General features: G+C 35.9%; 1 protein-coding gene across 3 annotated transcripts; it reads left to right on the top strand.

Annotated features, from left to right (window-relative positions):
- Nucleotides 1–4,209: 4,209 nt before the first annotated feature.
- LOC306854650 (collagen alpha-2(VI) chain-like) lies at nt 4,210–22,107 on the top strand. Of its 3 annotated transcripts, none has more exons than XM_079392832.1 (28): nt 4,210–4,384; nt 7,105–7,188; nt 7,769–8,376; nt 8,558–8,578; nt 11,752–11,817; nt 11,943–11,996; nt 12,128–12,172; nt 12,351–12,377; nt 12,474–12,500; nt 12,613–12,657; nt 12,743–12,796; nt 12,873–12,935; nt 13,043–13,105; nt 13,186–13,239; nt 13,327–13,362; nt 13,446–13,508; nt 13,701–13,763; nt 13,886–13,948; nt 14,558–14,620; nt 14,708–14,758; nt 14,875–14,973; nt 15,106–15,168; nt 16,114–16,149; nt 16,226–16,271; nt 16,354–16,506; nt 16,698–17,153; nt 17,250–17,288; nt 20,623–22,107. In XM_079392832.1, exons 2-28 carry the CDS (start codon nt 7,113–7,115, stop codon nt 21,222–21,224), a joined length of 3,036 nt encoding a protein of 1,011 aa, XP_079248958.1. In that variant the 5' UTR covers nt 4,210–4,384; nt 7,105–7,112; the 3' UTR covers nt 21,225–22,107. The 3 variants fall into 3 exon arrangements, with proteins under 3 accessions (XP_079248958.1, XP_079248957.1, XP_079248959.1); XM_079392831.1 differs by having other exon boundaries at nt 4,210–4,380; XM_079392833.1 differs by lacking the exon at nt 20,623–22,107 and adding an exon at nt 18,360–20,461 and having other exon boundaries at nt 4,210–4,380.
- Nucleotides 22,108–22,792: the final 685 nt, after the last annotated feature.

A 22,792-nucleotide genomic window follows, 5' to 3' on the forward strand; every position in this document is an offset into this window, starting at 1 on the left:
CCGATTGCAATATCACATATCTGGTTTTAAAAAGCAGACTAAATGTTATCTTAAGCTAAATGTCATTGTAAACTATGAGTGGGCTGCTATGCCTTGGTTTTATTAAAAGCAGATCTGCACAGTCAGCACGGGTGCACTAAAATATTCTTTTTCTAAACCTGTGGTTTTGTTTGAAAGGAGATTGGTTCTGCTGCTAATTCCAAGATTTCAAAGGAGTCAAACACAGGGCTCCATGATTTTGTGATGAGAGGACCGATAACACGTACACATATTCTGAGGGTTTCTCACAACATCATTCATCAGTTGCTCACATGATTTTTTTCTAATTTAACCTTTACATTTTTTTAGTTATACACAAGCAGGAATATCAAATTTCAGAAGAAAGAGTTATTGTGAGCTCTTTAGAATTACAGAATGAGTCCAATTTTCCATTTAATGACTAATGGAGTTTTTTGGAAGCCCATTTTCACCACATAAGAAAACAATCATGCTTTGGTAAATCATAATTATGACATAAGCCATAATTATGAGATTAAGAATAAAAAATATTACGACAATAATTATGACAGTTGAGTTTGAAAAAGTTTGTCATAATTATTACTTAATCTCACAATTGTTTTATGTCTCATAATTTATCTCATCATTTAGACTTTTTATGTCATAATTATTTTATCATTTTAAAGTTTTATGTTCTTTAAAGTTTATATATATCTCATAGTTTTGATTATTCATGTTAGAAATTCTACTTCTGTAATAACTGTTCTTATGACAAATTTGACTTTCATGTCAGTTGACTTTTTGTTTCCTAATTTTAACAGATGTCACAAGATTTTCATGTCACAATTATGATGTCATAATTTACTTTTCCTCATAATTCTTCAACATTGTTAATTACATTTTTATCTCATAATTTTGAAAGTTTTTTGCAAATTACGACTTTAATATCTTAACATTACATATTTATGTCGTAATTTCAGCTTTTTATCTCATGGTTATAGCTTAGTATCTCATATTTTGGACTTTTAATCTCATAATTACAATTTAATATCTCATAATTTTGATTTATGTCATAATTATGATTTTTAAGTTTTACTTTTATTTTCATGTAGTACAAATGGGCTTCCAAAAACAGCTTATGCGTTAACAAAACAGTATTGAAATGTGATCATGTATAGGTTATCCTGTAGCAGAGTTGTTCAGCGGGATCTTGATGAAGTGGAGTAAGTAGTTTTTCGTTTGTGTGCTTGTAACTGGAGGGAAGTATGGAATCATTCTTGCAGTGTTAGTCATCCAGTGCCTCTGAGACAAACCAGACTCAGTCCCCCCTCATTCAAACCCCCATCCCATTTTTTCCTCTATCCCTTTCTCTCCTTTTTAAGGAAATATGCAAGCGTTGCCAAGAAACAAAGAACCCCCCCCCCCCCCCCCCCCCCAAAAAAAAACAGGTGCTTCACATCAGAATTGTTTTCAGTCAGAATTTTTCCAGAGTACCGATTAAGCTGATCAGATGAGGGAGTCAAAGCTTGGATGCAAGCTAGTACTAAAAAACAGGGAGATGCAGATCCTAATATCTAGACATAGACATTAAATTAAGAAAAGGGAGGTGATTTCAGTCCTAACTGCGGAACAGGTTTGTTTTCATCTGCTATTCTAAGTAGTGATCTGGACTATAGAACTTATAGAGCTCAAGGTCAGCGATGGCTCTGAAGCAGATCAATGTGCAAACATATTTTTGACTGTGTTTGGACTTGATATATAGTACATGAATGTATGCATACGAACATGCCGCACACGAAGTGCTTAAAAGTCAAAGGGTAGCAAAAAAGGATAAAATCCAGCTGGAAGCTGTTGTCATTCGTGTGTGAGGGAGAGAGAGAGAGAGAGTGCATGCACATTTGTAAGAGTGTGACCACAGAAATATCTGTGTGCTGTTTGTTGTGTGTATGCAGTCGAGTGTGTTACTGTTTGAGCATCTGATTTGTTAACAAATAGCAGACCTACCAAGTGAGAATTACTGCCCAATCTTCATTATCACTTTGGCATCAGTTTCATGTTTATTTTGCTTAAATGCTTAAATAAAACAGCTCCATTTGAACTGATTTTAATGGCCCTGTTTTATTCCACACAAAACAGACAAATAAAAAGAAGGCATTTAGGAGCCATCACAATATACACACTTTTACATATAGGTATGACTTAAAGCAACTTTTTTACCTTGAAATAGCAATTTCAAAAACATTCTGATGGTACACTGTCTGCTTAAAAGGAGAATGGCTTCTGTTTGTTTCTCACGCTCCCCACCAAACATCTGTTTCAGGTGTTGTTTGGTGAGCAGGTACGAAATTATGAAAATGCAACAAATGTACATGCACAGATATGCATTGCAATTATAATAGTGATATATTTACTATAGTGAATTCCACTCACTTACTGTAGGGAGCTTCAAAGTCGCAGAAATAGGCCTACACAAAACTACATACAGTTGCTTTAAAGTTAGCTTTTTTCAGTATTACCTACAAACTGTACTTCAATGCGTGAAGTCAGACTTTGGATTAATGATTGGAACAAACTTAAATGTGTAACACATGCTGCACTGAATGATACCTCGGTGTTCCCTGAACATTCAAAATTTTGAGTTTTTAAAAATGTTTCTTTTCTTTGTTACACGAACATTCAGGGAACAGTGGTATTTTATCACTTTGCAGACATAAAAGGAATGTTACTTAGCTGAACGTCCAACTGAAATGTTAAAAAAACTTTGAAAAGTGTATAAATCATTTTTTGTGCATATTTTGTGAATATTATTATTAATAACCAGATAAGTATTGTAGCCCATTAGATCTAAAATAATTTATAACAGCATCTAAGTATGCGTCTTTCCCTTTCTCTTCCTCTTGCATTTGGAATATAAATAATTTATTAATCTGGGTTCATGGGGATATTCGTGCAAGTGATATGAAATTCTGTGGAACTTTGGAAAGGATGTGGAAGATATCTTTTCTCTCACACTTTATTTTTCACCTCTCTCTCTCCACATGGGGAAATCCCAAATCCTGCCCCCCCGTTTCTCCCCACCCAGCAGTACAGGACACATATGGCATAGGCTACAGGCGGAATGAAGAGATGATCAGTAATTTCCTCTGCTCAGGTGGTGCCGTATGATTGCTTTTGAGGTTTAGTTGTTTCATGCACTTTTTTGTAGTATGAATGCTGGCATATAGTTCAGCAGGAGTGAGTTAAGTGTGCTGGGTGTGCACACACTCATGTTTATGGGAGAGTTTACTGGAATATGAATGTTTATGTAGATATGTTTTGGTGAAGGTGACTCAGTGGAGTAACTCCGTCAGTCATGACTGGTAGATGCCTACAATTGGAAATATTTAGTTATGCTGGTCCATGTAATTGACCAAGGAAACGACTGTAACCATAGATATCAACTTGCCGAAGCTTATGAAGCCCCTTGAGAGCATTTCCAGGTTATATTTCTCCCTAAAATAACAAAAAATAAATAAGAAAGTATATCTTGCATATGCCCATATTTTATAGGCTTATTAAAATTCTTGGCATTCTGACATTTTTTTCATAATTACGCACAAATTCACATTACTGTAATGCAAAATCATCTCATTCTTTTAACGTTATATGAAAAAAAAATCATGATTTATTATTCAAAGGGTAAAGTATTTATACTTTGCAAACAATAGGAAATACAACAACAACTGTAGGATAGGCTATAGGCCTATATATATAGGTAGCTATACACAGAGTATTTAACGTCTTTACTAATAACATCTGGCAGTGATTTTCCCATGCATTCTCTAGAAAACTGCAAATAGAACTCAAAAAGATGCCATAACTCTTGTTTTCTTGGTCATTTTGCGGACAGATGCTAACCATGTGCATTTCATTAGAGCACTTCCACAGAAGAAAGCCAAGTGAGAGATCCTATTAATTCAGCACACGTTTTTTTTTTTCTTTTCTTCAAAAAATAAATACAATTCAATAATATATCTTCACTCTGGACTTTGTGAACATGTGTGTGGGTGATCCATATACCCCCTCCTCTTATCACCAGATATCCATCAAAAGTCGTGAGGAGTGGGAGTGTAGTCCTTCAGTGTGGATGCACAGCGCCGCCATGCGGACAGAAGAGGCAGTGCACAGATGCTCCGGTCCGTTAGCGCTGATGAAGGAGGGACGAGAGACTTCTGTTCAAGCTGGGAGAAGCGCAGAGGAAACTTCTCCTGCAGCTTGGCTCCTCACTCACTCACTTATTTTGGACTTTATTCTGATTTCTGCTTTACCGAGTTCGGAATGCATGTTTGGTAACCTTAAACATAAATCAGCACTCGAAAAGTTCTTCAGATTTCCTGATCTTGGGTGGGTATGTGATGTCTGACTTTTATATAACTTTGCAGTGCGTCTCTGTTTCTGAAGAGTGGAAGTTTGGAAATGCTCAGGCACTTAGCTGCACATTGTTCGGCTGTTCAGTAAACTGTAAATTGTCGCTTGCTCCTTAAATTGGCCGAAAAACGATTTAATGAAAATAATGAACGGTTTTGCATGCTTTATTATTTATTATTTAACCCAAAGTGTGTTGCATGTACTTAATCAATGTATTTAATGTCGTTGTTTGTCCTATATGTCACATATGCGTGCGGCTGCTGTTTTTGATTGATTGTAAACTCTTTTTGGATATTTTGAGTTTAGATTATGGCTATATATTTTCATACTGTATATTGCATATACTGTCGAATGGGCCTAAAATACAGTAGCCTACCTGGAGTCATGGTGTAATCAGCATGATGAACAAACAACCTTGATACCTAATAAAATGTAAAATAACTAAACAATTTTGTTTTAATAATAATATGTGTATTATAATTATTTAGTAATTAGTCATGTCAGTGGATCACATGTGCTGATTGAATGTAAGGCGTTTGTGGCAAAAGGCCATATTTCTGATTTGTTGCAGTATTTATTTAACGTCATGCATATATCAGATCAGCTAATTTTTTATAAACATGAAGGCATAGCTGAGATAATGGTTTCAAATAAAAAATGCTAGTAAAACCTTACTAATTGTTGAGGATTGTTTCAGATGAATCAGTGAAGATGCTTTGACAGTTCAGTAGTAATGAGTTAAATGATAGTATGATTTGGCATCAGAAAAACTGAGATATGGACCAAAGAGAATATGGCCTCCGATTATTTGAACAGATTATCTATTTCGAACACCGAGCAACAAATATCTGTCTCCTCTGAGACAAAAGTTGTTTTACTTTAGGGGACGGCTGGGGGCCCCGAAACTCACCTTGAGTCACTTTTGTTTTATTGCACACATTTGATATGCTAAACTGTGCAATTGTTTAAATTTGTTAATTCCTGTGATTGATATCTTAAATATGGATGAAAATCTATATACAGTAATCTTGAGGGCTGTGATCGGTCCATCTTCTTGACCAATGCTGTGAAAAGTAACAGTTGCATCTGTATGGTACTTTAGCAGCAGTCTGTACAATAATTCACACATGAATAATGACATTGAGAAACTTTATTAATTCCATTAATACTACACAGTGAAAAGTAAATTATTATTATTGAGACTGACACTGTATCTGAACAATTAGAAACAACTTCCGGGCAGGTAAGCCACACCCTTCTTTCAAAATAATAGAGCAACTGCCCATTTTTTTCAAGTTGCCTTCATCCCGGAAGTACAAGTAGTGGTTCACAACGAGTAATTCCCATTCACTTTTTTTCAGAGATTTAAAAACATTTGAGACGGCTTTAGAGTTAAAAGACTTTATAATTTAAGAGTTATAAGATGTGAAGAAGGTTTGATTTGATTTGAAGAATGGTTGTCTGATTCATCAAGCATGCAAACACACATCTTTGAGGTTATTATAGTCAGCATTTATTTAGCAAAGTGTTAGCAACTTGCATATTTTTTTTTCAAAATTGAAGTTTGAAATAGAACTGTGTAATTTATGCTGTAGGACAATACAAGACACTCATTTCAGGTAATATCGACCACGCCCTTGTTTTACCCAAACGTTAAAAATTCATTGTAAAAAGCCATTGGATTTCACGAAACAAAATGCTGTTTTTTTCTGGGTTTTAAAACGACAAACTGAACAACTTTATTGCCATCCAACAACATTCAGAATCAAGACAAGCTCTTATTCTACAGACGGTGCATGAATCTCTGGCTCCAGTAGTATTCATACATATTGTAAACAAATGAATTAACGTGACTACACAATTATGATAGCTAATTTGCAGATTGATATATATATATATATATAAACTGTATCATAGATATGCCTAAAAATCAATGGAATTAGTTTGTATGACGTATACTGTATAGTAAGATTTTGTGGCATTCATATGAATTTGTGGTGAATTTGAATTGAGGAGGCAAACAGGAGCTAGAACTGAAATTCAAATTTGAACTTTAAAATTCAAATTTGAAAGATAGGAATTCAAGAGGCAATGGAATTCTGGGAAATTAAGTCTTATGCCACTTTGGTCCATAAATCTGTCTGTAGGGCAGACAGATTTATGGACTAAAGTGGCATAAGACTTCATTTCCCAGAATTCCATTGCCTCTTGAATTCCTATCTTTCAATGTTCAGTTCAGCTGCTTATGGGTGTGGCCAATTCAGTTCAAATGTTTCCATTTGACAGTTAACTCTGTTTGAACATTTTAAAGGGCATTTCTATAATATATTTAACACAAATTCAATAATAATTTGTGATCTTAATGAAATATTGTCTTATATTAATCTTTTTTACCAGTTTAGCAGTTTCTATGCCTCTTGTTAGATGGATAATGCAACTGGGCTGATGCAAAAGATTCTGTGAATTTTGTGAAACTCAATTTATGCAGTTTTACTGCTAATAGAGTCATTTAAAGTGGTAAATAGTCACATTCCCCAAATTCTGGCAGCGGAGAGACATGTTTTCCTTTCTTGCAAAATTCCTGATGTTTTGTAAATGTAATTGGCCTGCTAGAAAATAACAGATGTCCTCAGATGGGTACAGATTCTGAGCGTGTTGTGAGGTGATCATGATCAGCATCCTGTTTGTTTGTGTGTTTAGGAAGGAGAATGAGGATGATGAGACTATCGATCCTCCTCCTGTTGTTTGTGGGCGTTCACACACAGGGCCAGACATCCTGCACAAGTGAGGAAATGCTTACTTCACTAACTGATTATTCTGTAGTATTCTATGAATGCATTGTTCATTACACGTGTTTTATTTAAAAATATGGATGGATGCATTCAACTGATCAAAAGAGACAGTAAAAACATTCATGATGTTACAAAAGATTTTGTATATCAGCTTTGCCATCACAAGAATAAAATAAATCAATTTAAAAAAATCACACATTTGCGTGCCCTATTAAAATGTCTTTATTGTCGCTTATGACCAATTTAATGCATCCTTACTGAATAAAAGTTTGTAATTTCATAAAAAAAAAACAACAACTTACTGACGTTTTCTTTAGGATTCCTTGATAAATAGAAAGTAAAAAAGCATATATTTAAAATATATTTTGTACCATTATAAATGCATTTATTGTAAATTCTTGTGACCAGTTTAATTTAATTTAATTTCTTTAAAGAAAAATAATACTTACCCCGTACGTTTGAAAGGTAGTGTATTATTTTAAGAAATATAAAGATTCTTTAATATTTTTTTATGTTGTTTTAGTTTAGTTTTAGTGACGAGATTTCGCTGTATGTGTTTTCTCTCTCTCCAGAAACAAGCGAATGCCCAATCGACTTGTACTTTGTCATCGACACATCTGAGACCATAGCTCTGCAGGAGAACCCACCTGGCAGCTTGGTAAAAAGCATCAAAGATTTCACCGCCGCTTTTGCTAGGAAACTAGAAGATGTTAATTACAAAGATTCAGTTCAGATCAGCTGGTCTGTAGGAGGCCTTCACTTCTCCCAGCGGCAGGAGATCATCAGTGCCATCACCAGTAAAGATGAGTTCATCAAAAAGCTCCAAGCTATAAATTACCTGGGCAAAGGCACGTACATTGACTGCGCCATCACCAACATGACCCAGCAACTGGTCCGCTCGCCGTCCAAACCCAATGCCAAACGCTTTGCGGTGGTCATCACTGATGGTCACGTGACAGGAAACCCATGTGGTGGGATAAAAGTGGCGGCAGAACGAGCACGTGACGAATTAATTAAGATCTTCTCTGTCGCATCATCAAGGAACCTAGAGGAGACGGGACTCAGGGAGATCGCTAACTCACCTGCTGGAGTTTATCGTGACGAATATATGGCGGTTGATCTCACGGGAGTGCGGCCACTCATAGTGCAATCAACAATCGATCGCATTTATGACACAATGGTAATCCAATGCCTTTAATACTTTTCTTTTGGATATGCAGTGGCATAATACCCTAAAATTAAGATATTGGATGATTTTCAGATGTTTTTAATGACGAAGACACTATTTATTACTTTCTATTTGTTGTGAGCTAAAGGCTATTATTATAATAATCTTTCTTTGGTCTTGTTCTTTGTTACAGCTTCATCTGGCTTATCAAGAGGTGAGATCCATATCAGTGTACTGCCATCTATTGATTTCAATTATTTTTTTTTTCATTGGTTGCCAACATGTTGCACCACTTTCCTCAGAGCTCTCACTATATACTCCTAAAATATACGGCACCTATCCATTGTGGTATTCCACAGGGATCCATTCTTGGCCCTCTTTGTTTTCCCTCTACATGCTCCCTTTGTGTTCAATACTCCAGAAACATAACATAAATTATCATTGTTTCACTGACGATCTCCAGCTATATCTTCCAATCAAACCAGGAAATTACTCTGCATTAGATCATCTTTTTTATGCCTTAATGAAGTCAAGACCTTGATGACAAATAAGGTGCTGCTACTTGCAACTCCATTAAAACACAGTTAGGTTTCTTAAGTAATTGTAACGGAACCGACAAGACGAGAGACGTGCGGATCCATTTGCAAGCTTTTATTAATAAACATAGTCAAATAACAGACAGGGTCAAAACACCAGCAAACGGGTATGGCACGGGCAAGACACAAGAGTAATCCTAGAGCATGCGTGGGTCCTCGATCGGTGAACAATATCCAGAGGGCTTGAGAAGAGGAGTAGTCCGATAACCTGAGCAATAATCCAAACGAGGTAAACACATAGTCCGAAACGGTGAGACAAGGGTAAATCCACGATACAATGCCGGGAAACAGGAAACGAGACTATAAACAAAATAAATTAAACTTAGAGAACACAGAATGGCTCGGTAAGGCAGCTAACACTTGGAGAATGCTAAATGCAGAACCAGACTCGGAGCTACACATAAACACAGACTTGCTCGGTAAGGCAGCTAACACTTGGGGAGTGTTATATGCAGAACAATACATGGCGATCTGTGAAAATAAGTCCATGGTTTATTAAGGGGGTGTGATTGTGAGATGGTTCTCAGGTGTGAGCATGTGATTGAGACAGATGTGTGTACTTGTGTGCAATGAATGCTGGGAAATGCAGTCCAGGGTAATATATGACAGTCTGTGTGGTGTGAGAGCCAATATGATGGAGAGGCGACCTCTTGTGGCAGTTGGACAAAAGACCACGAACCGGATTCGTGACAGTTATAACCTACTCAATCATGCAAAAAATGTTTGATAAGCATGTAAATGCAGTTGTAAAGAGTAGCTTTGTCGTTTCAGATCGGTGGCAAAAATGAAAGACTTTCTTTCTGGTAAAAACCTTGAAATCATAATTCATGCACTTATTTACTTTTAAATTTACTGTAACTCTTTGTACTTTGTCCTACTTCAATCTACACTGCCTCGGTTACAGATGGTCCAAAATGCAGCAGCCAGATTGTTAATAGGAACTAAGAAAAGGGATCATATCTCCCCTGTCCTTGCCTCATTGGCTCCCTATAAAATTTAAGTCCTTCTTTTTGCATACAAGGCATTGCATAATTCTGCCCCTGGAATATATTTGTGATCTTCTTAGGCCATATACAGTCTCTAGGTCATTAAGATATAAATAAAAAAATATTATCAAAATATTCATCTGACAGAGGTGACAGACCTGACAGAGTTGACACATTTTACAGTGGTGACAAAAACCTGAATTTGTAGTCACATACATACATTCAATCAATCAATCAATTATTGTATTAAAACAAACAACAAATGGTGAGTATGTTATTGTTTATAAAGCTTTTATTCAAGATTCACATTTAAGTATTTTGATATATTATTGGAACACAAATGATCTATTTTCTCTCATCTCAGAACAGTATGTCTGCTGTGCATCTGCTATGGTAACGGTAATTTTTAAAAACAGTTATATGAACAAATAAATCAATAAGTTGTTTACCTCTATCCATTTACATTCACCAGGATCTTAATATTCAGATTTAAACATCTTAACCAATGATCCAAAAATGATCAGAACACATATGATCAGAATACAAACTGAATTATGTATAGATATGATTTATCCAGTGTTATGTGTTCCCGCATCCTTAGGTTCCCTGAATCTTATGTTCCCTCAACTCTACAAAAGTGATGGTTATCAACCCACAAAAGCAATAAATGCCGTCGGGTCACATATTTAGTATTTTAGTATTAGTATTTAATATTAAACTCTATTTTATATTTAATGTAATTAAAAATGACTTGAAAACCACAAAAAAATATGATGACTTCACGTTGAATGTCAACTCCGTCATTGTCCAGCATCAGACAGAAAATCTTACGGTGGTGACATCTGAAGGTGTTGACAAATTTCCATTCCGTTCACAAAACAAATGAGTTCTTGTAGTAGCCATTTAGTTTTTTCTGTTGATGCTAGATGCTAATAGAACCTGCTTAGGAGAATAAAATTATCTAACACTGGAAATATTAACATTAGGATTATAGGATTACAAAACTATAAAACTGACCAGAGCCTGTCTGACACTGATGTACTCTGCAGAGGTGCAATGTGGCAAGGGGGTCCATTAGAGTGTCAGCTGTCCCTGATATTCCCTATTTTTTTTATTTATTTTTTACATTTTAATGAATGTCTGACGATATTGACAAAAAGTGGTAACACAATTCTGAAACCATATGAAATGCATTTTTCATTAAAAAACAACCTCGCTTTGACATGAGATATTATTAAGTGTTGTCTTTGATAAAACAAGCTCTTTTTCATCATTAAAAAACATTTGAATCCATTTTATAGCATAAAATGAACCCTTGAACCCTTCTCTGTGGACACACTGTTTTAGATGTAGTGAGAAGAAAATAGGTTTGATGTAATAATTAAAAAAATAAACTGAAGGGGATAATTGTGTTAAATACATTAACCCCCCATAACATTTACAACTGAAAATATTTTATTTTTTAAACCTAATAGCAGTTACAATTGCTGGACATGTTTTGTCCCATGTCTCAAGAACCAGTGATATACATTTTAATTGTTTTTGATACTTTTTTTTATATAGTTCTCCCCTCTTTTTCTCTTTTAAATTCTGATTTATTTTTATTGTAAAGCACTTTGGATCAACTATGGTTATGTTAAACTTGTGCTCTACAAGTGAAATTTGCCTTGCCTTGCCTTGCCTAAATACGAAAGGAGGTTTTCTCAGCAAGGAAACAGAAGAACATTTTTAAAGTCTGAAGAAGCTTTTTCCAACTCTTTTTACATTACAATCTATTCTAATTCAATTTCATCATTATTTTCCAGTGCTACTCTACTAAATGTTTGGAGACTCCAGGACCTCCAGGTCCACCAGGAACCAGGGGACAGAAAGTGAGTATCTTAAAAAACGAAACTGGGTTTAAAAAGACAGCGCTGACAGAAATCTTAACTATCAAGTAATTTCACTCTCTTTTTCTTTCTGCTTAACACTTGAGCTAACGTCTTGATTATTACAGGGAGCTAAAGGAGATAATGGCAACCCCGGTCTTAAAGGTCAAAAAGGACGTCCTGTGAGTACAAACCAGTTCTATTGAATGCATTTGGTAAAACACTGCATTTCAAGACTATACTAAATCTAATACGTATTCAGTGAGGCTCTCACACGAGTACTATTTGTATTAACTCATGTCGAAACCTACAGGGAGATCCAGGTATTGAGGGACCCATTGGACATCCTGGACCTAAAGTAAGTTCTTCACATTCCTGCTGTGTTTTTTTTGTTGATTTTTAAGTAAATATCGTGTTAAATGCTTGGTTCACTTGAAGCATTTCATTTCAGTTTCTGAGTACATCTATTTAGACTTATTGCACTTGATTTGTCCAGATTACTGTTTGTAAACACTCTCCTGTTTATTCTCATTTAGGGAGAGCCTGGTCTCAGAGGTGAAAAGGTATGATTTTCTCAATGTTATCTGTAAGATCTAATAAATATGGTTGACTTATTGGTAATGCACTAAAAACGTTACATGCAAATTATCTGTTTTCAGGGAGAAATTGGAGCACAAGGGAAGAAGGTAAGTTCCTTAGACTGTTTACTTATCATTTTATATTATAATTTTATAATCTTTCATGCTGCATCTATTTTGAAATATTTATAAAACATTTTTTTTTTTCTTTGTCTAACAGGGTGTTGCAGGAATATCGGGCCGAAATGGAACAGATGGGCAGAAGGTAAATAATAGTAAATGTGGGGTAGTGAAGTGTGGGTAAGCAATGAAAATACAAAAATTTAATAAAAATAACTACTTTTTAACAGGGAAAAATTGGCAGGATCGGCGCTCCTGGCTGCAAAGGTGACCCTGGCGACAAGGTGCGAGTCTTTTCCTTTGGGGTAACAGATACTGGTATTATGCAAGTCCATTAACAGATGAATGTGGCTTTTACAGGGTCCTGATGGTTATCCTGGAGACGTTGGAGAATCTGGTGTTCCAGGGGTTCTGGGAGAAAAGGTACCTGAGAAATTGTAGAGAAAAGACAAACTGGCATTTACAGAACGTAAAAGCCATTAATTAGGCATTGTGGTTTGAGGTGTCATGGTTTGTCACTTTCTTCTCAGGGTGATCCAGGTCGTCCAGGAAGATCAGGTCCACTTGGGCCAGCTGGAGATCCTGGACCCAAAGTAAGATTTCGTAACTACAGAGATTACACTAACATTAGTTATCAATCATATTTTAATGTGCTCTCTGACACCCCCTACAGGGAGAGAGAGGAAGTGCCGGATCACCTGGAATTCCTGGCCAGAAAGGATCTGCTGTATGTATTTGTTTTAATTATCATTATTGTTATCTTACCATTGTAAATTAGAGATGGTGTTACAGAGAACTTTGTTCTGTTTTATAGGGTACAGCTGGAGGACCTGGACCTAAAGGCGACCCTGTGAGGAATTCTATTTCTGTTATATTCCCCTTGTAAAACTACAGTAGGTTGACTTTTGGTGATATTTACCATTGTCTTTTTAGGGAAGGCGAGGAGACTTTGGGCCTAAAGGTAGCACCGGAAGTAATGGGCCAAAAGGAGAAAAGGTCAGTGTTGGGTTCACTGAAAACTATAACTTTACAAAGTATTGGTTCTCAGTTATCAGTTAAAAAATGTGCTTAGTAAGTGGCTCTTATTGTATTGTAAACTCAGATTGCGTGAGGGGAGACTATGTTATTTAATTTAACAAATATTTTATCCATGCCCTGATTGATTAAAATATTTATAATGTTTGACAGGGTGAACCAGGTTCTGAGGGACCCAGGGGTCTTTCGGGTGAAGTTGGCAACAAAGGATCCAAGGTAAGAGTCACTGATTTGGCTGCTTAAAAACAGGCCATTGCTGAAAATGGATTTTTATTGGTTTTATGATAAATATCACTGAAAACATAAATATTTTTCTGGCTTTCGTTACTAACTTTTAGGGTGATAACGGACTTCCAGGACCAAGAGGCCCACCAGGAGCTTCTGGAGAACCAGGCAGAAATGTAAAAATGACAACATTTTGCTAAATGCCATATTTGCCAACCATTTCACAGTACACACTGGCTGAAAATCTCCAAAACCAAAAACAGCTGCCTTTTTGTCTCACTGCTTACGTCAGATGATGAACTTATTTAGCTGGATGAATAGCCAGCAAAGAACGTGTTATATATCTTATTTTGGTCTCGTTCTGTCTCGCGTATCTTGTCAGTGTCTGTGCTTGCTTGGCCATTTGTTGTGGAAAAATAACAAAAGTGTGTCCAGCTAAATTCAATTAGTATTTTGATAGATGGGTATAAAAAAGCTTAGTTTACCGCTGCAGTTGTCGTGTGAAGGCCTCCTTGAAGAGTGTAAAGACCATCTTATTTTTTGTTTTTCATTTAAATATTAAGTTTTTAAATTTTGTTGTATGCATTTGTCATTTTGATTTAATTTCTTTATTTTTAAAATGTGTATAGGTAGTATTTATAAAGTTTTAGCTTTTAGTTTTGGATCTGTTTTTAGTTGTTTTAATATTACAATTGATTGCTTCTGTTGTCCTCATTTGTAAGTCGCTTTGGATAAAAACATCTGCTGAATGACTAAATAATAATAATAATAATAATCTCTTATAGGGTTCCCAAGGTGACGCAGGTGATTCTGGCCCTAGAGGTGATCCTGGCTCTGCAGGACCAAAGGTACATCACACACAACAAATCTGATGGTTTCAGAATCAATGCTTGCATGTCTGTTGTAAATACAAGATGCTGATTCTTTTGCCTTAGGGTGATTCTGGCAGACCTGGATTCAGCTATCCTGGACCAAGGGGACCTACGGTACCGTAATGAGTTAAATTTGTACTTGTACTATAAAGAAATTTCAATTTTCAGAGCTTTAGATCACATCATATTTTATATTTTACAAATAAATATAATAAATATGTGTTTAACAGGGTGACAGGGGTGATAAAGGTACACCTGGTCCCAGGGGAAGTAGAGGAGACTGCGGTTCAAAGGGCGACCCAGGTCAAAAGGGAACTCCTGGAGTGCCGGTCAGCAAATTGACTCATTTTTGTTGCATGTTTGCTGTTCAGAAGTTTTTTTTTTTGTAAAATCAAAATGAAATGCCATTTCCAACCAGTTTTACTTTCATAATGTGATAATACTTTTTCATTGTATTTCAGGGAGAGCCCGGGCATTCAGGAGAACCTGGAACAAGGGGGCCTAGAGGAGACCCAGGAAGAGATGCAAGTTTAATTTTTAGTGCATATTAATGTTTAAATGATGTTTGGGTAGGGCTGGGTGATAAACGATATCCTATCAAAATCACAATCAATTTTTTGTCTAACGATGATAAGCTCTTGATATGGATTAACCTCCCAGACAGCAACCAGTGTCGGCCTGAATCCGGCCCACATCTGTCCTGCATGGATTTCACACGGGCCAGATGTGGGCCGGATCTGGGCCAACACTATGTTGCTGTCTGGGCTAACAGTATATCACACAGCAGAAATTAGAGCAACAACAGTCAGTCAGTGCATGTTGCTAATAAGCCTGCTTGTTCTCTTTCATCTAGTATATACATTTTCAGCCTTCAGTCTCAATATATGAACACATGTACACATCTCTAGAGCTGCTCCGAGAGTCATTTCACAATTACATTTGAGAAAAAAATACTGTTGAATACACACACACACACACACACACACACACACATACTCTCTGACGTTTGGAGCAGCTCTGGAGATGAAGTTCATGTGTTCATATCTTCATATATTGAGACTGCAGAGGCTGTTGAGCAGCATTTTATAATGGAAAACACATAATTTAGAGAGAAAAAAATTAATAAATTGATTTGAATAGGGCTCTAAATTAAAATGTAGCTAAATCTGTGGAGTTTAATTATGAACAGTTAAGAAGTTATGTTTACATTCATTCTCAAGGTCTAACAAACATGTGGAAAGGATTTCCTTCACCATTAATGGTAAATTAATATCATGATATCGTTGATATGGAAAAAACATTTTCGGCTATATCACCCAGCCCTATATTTGGGATGTATTTAATTTTTTTGTCTATAAAAAATGTCCTTAAACAACAGTAAATTGTAACATTAAACCAAGTTCTGAATGTTTGGTAGTGTGATTTAAGTGAATTTTTTATTAAATGATTTCAAATTGTGTACTTAACAGGGTGACCCCGGATCAGAGGGAGACCCTGGCCTTACTGTAAGCATTAAGTTATTAAATTGCTCAAAATTACTTAATGGAAAAATGTTGAATTTATCATTTCTTTTTTTTTCAGGAATGTGATGTCATGAACTACATCAGAGAGACCTGTGGATGCTGTGGTAAGATTCTCATGCGGTAAATTTTCTGTAAAAATAAATGTATTGCTGCAGTATATTCAGTAAACATTCTTGTCTGTTTCAGATTGTGAAAAGAGGTGTGGTGCCCTGGATATTGTTTTTGTGATTGACAGCTCTGAAAGTGTGGGGTTGACCAACTTCACCCTGGAGAAGAACTTCGTGATCAACACCATTAACAGACTGGGTTCAATAGCAAAAGATCCCAGTTCTGAAACAGGTAAAAAAGACATTGAAGGGCCAACGCAAGCACCATTCATATTTACTTTAGAAAATGTCAAATTGTTTTTTTAAAGTTTGTTCTGGAATCTCTTTTGTAAAAAAATCCAAATTAGCTTTAAATACTTTAAGTAGCAATGCAGAAGTGGTTTGATGTAATCTAACAAAACCTGTGTTTGCTAAATATCTCAGGGACTCGAGTCGGCGTTGTCCAGTACAGTCACAATGGAACATTCCAGGCCATTCGCCTCAACGACTCCAAGATCGACTCAATGTCCGCCTTCAAAGACGCCGTGAAGAAGCTTGAGTGGATCGCTGGAGGAACGTGGACGCCTTCTGCCCTGAAGTTCGCCTACGATAACCTGATTCGCGATAGCCGTCGTTTGAAGGCTAATGTGACAGTGGTTGTGATCACAGACGGCCGGTACGACCCCCGTGATGACGACAAACTGCTCAATTACCTCTGCACAGACACCAGCATTGATGTGAATGCCATCGGTATTGGTGACATGTTTGACCAGCCGGAGGAGAACGAAAGCCTCAAGTCCATTGCTTGCAGAAAAGATGGAAGAGTCATGGGAATGAGACGTTTCGCTGATTTGGTCGCAGAGGATTTCATCGATAGGATTGAGACTGTACTTTGTCCAGGTGAGTCCTGCCCTGACTTTACTGTTTTTAGCTTGCTGTCTTGAAATCCAGAAATAATTTTCTTTTAATTACTTTTATTTTCTTTATTTGTTTTAGATCCAGTGATCGTTTGCCCTGATCTTCCATGTAAAAGTGGTAAGTGTTGTTGTCAATATACACAAAGATGTGTATGATTAACTCTCCTAATTGCTGAAAAAACATTCTGAATCTTTTTCTTTCAGTTAACTTAATGCATACAGTAAAATACATGTATTTATGGTTTGTATTATTTTCTTTACATTAGTGCAATCTTTTTATAATTTTTTATAATTTTCTTTTTTCACAGGGTATATATGGATTTAAATATGGGGAAAATACTCTATACGATGCATACAATCAGTGTTATTTTAATATTATTTATATACAATTATAGCATTCATTCATATTTAACTTTTATTTTTATGTTTTCGTGTTTTTTTTATTTTTTAGTTTTAGTCATGTTATGCGGTTTTGCGGTTTTAGTCATTTTATTAGTTTTTGTGTTTTTTAATATTTCTATTAAGCTTTAATTTATTTTTGCATTTTTGTTTTAGTCATTTTAGTACTTCAACAAACATTTATTTCAGTTATTTGTTAAGGCAACATTTTCAATTTAAGTTTTTCATCTAATTTTTATTTCACTTTATTTCAATTACCAAATTTATTTTTCACTTTAAGTTACCAATAACAACACTGCATACAATATTGTTCATGGCCAATTATTAGATGACACTAATAGTTGCTGTGTCAGACATAACAGCCAGCATGTTAATTAAAAAAAGAAAAAAATCAGGTTGTATTTGGCTTATTAAAGTCATAATAATAATTTTTTTTTCTGCAAAATAATATAAAATCCACAGAACTGTCTAGATTTGCAAGGAAAATTATAAAAATACTGTATTTATAAAAAGCCATTTTTAATACATTAATGGTTCAGTACACAACAAATACTATACGTATGTTGAGTTATATATCACATATGTATATGTTATGAATATTAATCATACACTTGTTATGTGTGATATAGCAAGTCCCACAATGGAAATTTCCTTATGAGTGTGTCAGCAAAATGCACAATGATCAATGCAAAAGATATCAAATCAAAAACTAAAGTCAATCAAAACAGCAACTAGGCAGAGCCAGTTGCTAGGAGGCCCCTAAAACTATTGTTTCAACACTCACTTGCAGATGACGCCCTTGCAGAGGAGTGGAAGGACAGTCCCATCCCAACCACTGTACTAAGCGTCTCAAACTTATTCAACAATCCACAAGAGGCCAAACACCCCGATTCCTACACCAAGGCTGTAGCTACATTGGCTTACGCAGCCCAGATGGCTAAACTGTCCTCTGAACCTGACAAACAGAGATGGACCGATCTGTTCATTGACTCGTTTAGAGTGATCTATTCCGATATGATGGGAGACCCAAACAAAGCTCTTGGCTTGTGTTAGGAAGCATGGGATTGGGCATTTCCAAAAATTCAAACTGATATTCAAACAAATACACTTGGCTTAAGTAAAAAGGTAACTGGTCTATGCATGAATATAGTATTTGCGTTAATAATCGAATGCTGCTAATAAAGATGTAACATTTAATTTGCAAGAAATAGCATGTAAAATATTTAACATCACGGCCAGTTATCAACCACTTACATTTGTTTTCTAGCCTCTGCTAAAAGCAATTCTATGCTACGAAAATGTGAAATGGCAACCTTTGCCTCTTGACCTCAATGCCTGCTGCTCTGTAATCATGTTTTGCATTCAAATATGCAAAATGAACACGTTTTGAATAGATGAACCGTTTTTTGCGACACTTTGCTTGCATAGCATGCTCTCATTAGCTTATCCTGTTTTGCTTGATTCCTCAGGGCTTCTAGGATTTGAAGGCATTTTAATCTTTATAAATGCTTTAGTGTTGTGAATATCAAAGATAGTGGTAACTGATAAATGAAGGGTCATCATTTACTTACCCACATTGTTCCAAACCTGTATGACTTTTTTTCTTCTTCAATGGAACACAAAAGGAAATGTTTTAAACAGTGATCTTTTTCTAAAAATGAAAACCAGGGGTTGTCAAACTCCGGAAAGGATAGTAAAAACTCCATAAACGTGTCGTAAAGTAGTACATCGAAAATTGGAAATTCATACAGGTTTTTAATGACAGAACCAGATAATGATGACTGAATTTTAGTTTTTTACTTGATCTATTCCTTTAAAGGATCTGTAAATTAATGAACAATTCATTTTAGATAATATTCATATCAGTTTTGCACTTTGCACATTAAGGCTGAATTCACAAGGCTGTAGCTTCGCATAGGTTTAGTGAAATATCAGCTTTTTAGTGCTGCTTTACCATGGTCGACTTTCAAATACCCACTACATTTTACACAAATAATTGGTATTGTAAATTATAACCTGCTTTACCATTGCTATAGCATATTGTTTTATTCCTAAAAAAAATTATTCAATATTTTTTCTGGTTAAATTTATTTTCTAAATTGCCCCCAAAAGTTCATCTGATTTTGATAGTGTCTGACATATCTCTATAATATCATTCATGTACTACAATGGCATTTCAGTAATACTTTTTGTAGCCTCCTTATATAAATGTTAATGGCCATTTATGATTGATGATTAATACATATCAATGTGAATTAGCTATGAGCATCCTGATATTGACTATCCGTGAGTGAAAGAAAAATGGACTAAGAATGTTTTTCAGTCTGCCATTATAGACAATAATGAGATATTTCTTGGTAATGCAAGATTATGTATATTTAGTAGTAAGTATTATATGTGACCCTGGCCATTTTTCGAAAATGAGATTTATACATCAACTGAAAGCTGAATAAATAGCTTTCCATTGATGTATGGTTTGTTAGGATAGGACAAGATTTGGCCGAGATACAACTATTTGAAAATCTGGAATTTGAGGGTGGAAAAAAATTTAAATATTGAGAAAAGTTTTCCAAATGAAGTTCCTAGCAATGCATTTTACTAATCAAAAGTTTTTATATATTTACGCTAAGAAATTTAGAAAATATCTTCGTGGAACATCATCTTTACTTAATATCCTAATGATTTTTGGTATAAAAGAAAAATTGATAATTTTGACCCATACAATGTATTTTTGGCTATTGCTACAAATATACCCCAGCGACTTAAGACGTGGTCCAGGGTCACATATATGTATACTGTATATCAGAAATGTGCAATGAAAAAATGGCAAGCTCTTGGACTGCAAGAAATGTAACTTGAATTATTTCTGACAAATAAATATCTTTAGCAATTAAATGTTTATTTTCATTAGCTTTATTTGCTCTTAAATGAACCGTATCTCTGTAAACTAACGCATTTATTTTGCACAATTCATTATTTTAATTCCGGAAATTTCCACCGAACAAATCAAGCATGTCAACCTAGACAATTATTGCTGTTTTTGTATCTTATAGAGCCAGCTGTAGCCAACTGCATCCAGCGGCCTGTTGATCTCATCTTCATGCTGGATGGCTCAGAGCGCATGGGTCAGGAGAATTTCCGCTATGCACGTGAGTTTGTGGAGAACGTCGCTAACCGCCTGACCCTCGCCCAGGGAGACAACGATGAACGCAATGCCAGGGTAGCTCTTCTGCAGTATGGTGATGAAAACCAACATCAGTTGGCTTTCAAATTCACCAACAACTTCACCCTCATCACTGATGGCCTGGCCAACTTGAGGTACCTGGATTCTACTTCCAGTGTGGGTAGCGGTATTATCTACGCTGTCAACAACATCATCACGAGCAGAGGCACACGATTGGCTAGACGAAATGCCGAGCTGGCGTTCGTCTTCATCACCGATGGGGTCACCAGCAACAAGAACCTGGAGGAAGGCATTAGCGCCATGCGCAGAGCAGAGGGTGTTCCCACTGTGGTTGCCATGGGCAGCGACGTTGACAAGGAGATCATAGCGAAACTTTCGCTGGGAGACCAGACGGCCATTTTCAGGGATCAGGATTTTGCTAGTCTGAACAAAGCTAGCTTTTTTGAGCGATTCGTTCGGTGGATCTGTTGAGGGGTGGGTGGGTTTTTAGTAAGGGGGGGGGGGGGGGGGGGGTTGGTGTGTCATAGGGTTCAGCACAATGGTTAGAATAGAACTGATGCATTTTATTACACTAAATCTATGCAATTTATGCACTTGTATTGTGGTAAAAATTGTTTGTTATACAGAGTTATGACTGCTTAGGATAACCTGCAACTCTTTCATTGGATTTAACTCAATGATTTCACCAGTGGGGATGGGCTTTGGGTACAGGAAGACGCTGCAGTAAACCAAGAGGCCAAGTTATTAGTAGCACTCCAAAGAATATGTACTGAATGTGTATTTTGACAAAGTTGCAACTGTATTTTTTTTTATTCTGAAAGGCCTCTGGCTGATTTTTTGTTTTATATATTCCTATACACAAGGTGCTAAACCAGAGTAAGACTGGAGTTTTTCCTGCATATCATTATCAGATGCACATTTGTAAAAAGTGCACTGATTCAGGGGTACAAGAATTTGAAAAAACACACTTGCCACATTCATTCTGTATCACTTAAGATAAAATTGTCTAAAAACGTTGTTAAATTTAAATTGCCATTGACTTAAAAGTGCCTGCAGTAGCTAAAATAAATCCATGTCACTTCCACAGCACATTTACTCTTGAGCCAACACATGCTTAGAGATCCAGTGTTTCAGATTTAACAGTGAAATATAGATGCTTCTTCGCCTACACTTTAATTTACAGGATAATTATGAGACAATTATGATAATTATTAGTACGACAATCAGTCTCTAAATTCTAAGAACCAAAAAGGAGCATTTGAATATTTGACATGCTGTTGGACACTTGAATGAAGCTTTCCATAGTTGCTGTCAAAAGAAATTGTAGTACAATAAATCAAGCTGTGGTAACACAATTGAGGAGTCTGTGGTTTTTGTTTATTATGCGATGTTATGTCACCAGGTTTGTTTAAAATGAATGAGAATTCTATTCATTTCTACTCTAATTCTGTTATTCTACTTTAGTATATTCGTTTTGTTCTGTTCTATTCTATGCTATTCTGCTCTCTTCTATATTATGCATTAGAGAAGCAGCTGCCTGTGGTTTTTGGGGGGCTAGCATCACTAAATGCAAATGGATTTTTGTACTTTGGATTGGTCTATGAGTAGAAGTAGAAATACTTCAGTTTATTGGTTTAAGTCTATGAATGTTACAGATTAGAAATGAGTGGCCCTTTTGTTGTTAAAAAAGTTAATATTATTTAAAATAGTTAAACATGTTAATGAAACTGTTCCTTAACATCACAGTGGCCTCGTAAAAACTAGAGAAACTTTACATTTGGCTTTTAGTGTCAATGCCCCTAATGTACTCCAGTCCAAAGCACTCATGTTGAACCAATCAGAAGACGAGCTTCTACGTGAAAACAAATCGCGTTTGGTCCAGAGCGCATACCGTAGGCAGAACCCTACACTGCCGTTTCCCTTTTAAACCCCCAAACAAGACGTTTTAATTAACGTTTTAGTAGCGCTTAGCACGAGAAACAGGCGTGAACGATTAGAAAACAAAAACAAAAAAATGCTTGTTTTAAAATAACTATAAA

This window comes from Barbus barbus, assembly GCF_936440315.1.
Source record: "Barbus barbus genome assembly, chromosome: 35".
Lineage (NCBI taxonomy): Eukaryota > Metazoa > Chordata > Actinopteri > Cypriniformes > Cyprinidae > Barbus > Barbus barbus.

Coding starts and splice junctions, on each gene's coding strand:
- LOC306854650 (XM_079392832.1), top strand. CDS start 7,113: ATGAGGATGATGAGACTATCGATCCTCCTCCTGTTGTTTGTGGGCGTT. Junction 8,377..8,557: donor ATCGCATTTATGACACAATG/GTAATCCAATGC, acceptor TCTTTGTTACAG/CTTCATCTGGCTTATCAAGA. Junction 12,173..12,350: donor TTGGACATCCTGGACCTAAA/GTAAGTTCTTCA, acceptor ATTCTCATTTAG/GGAGAGCCTGGTCTCAGAGG.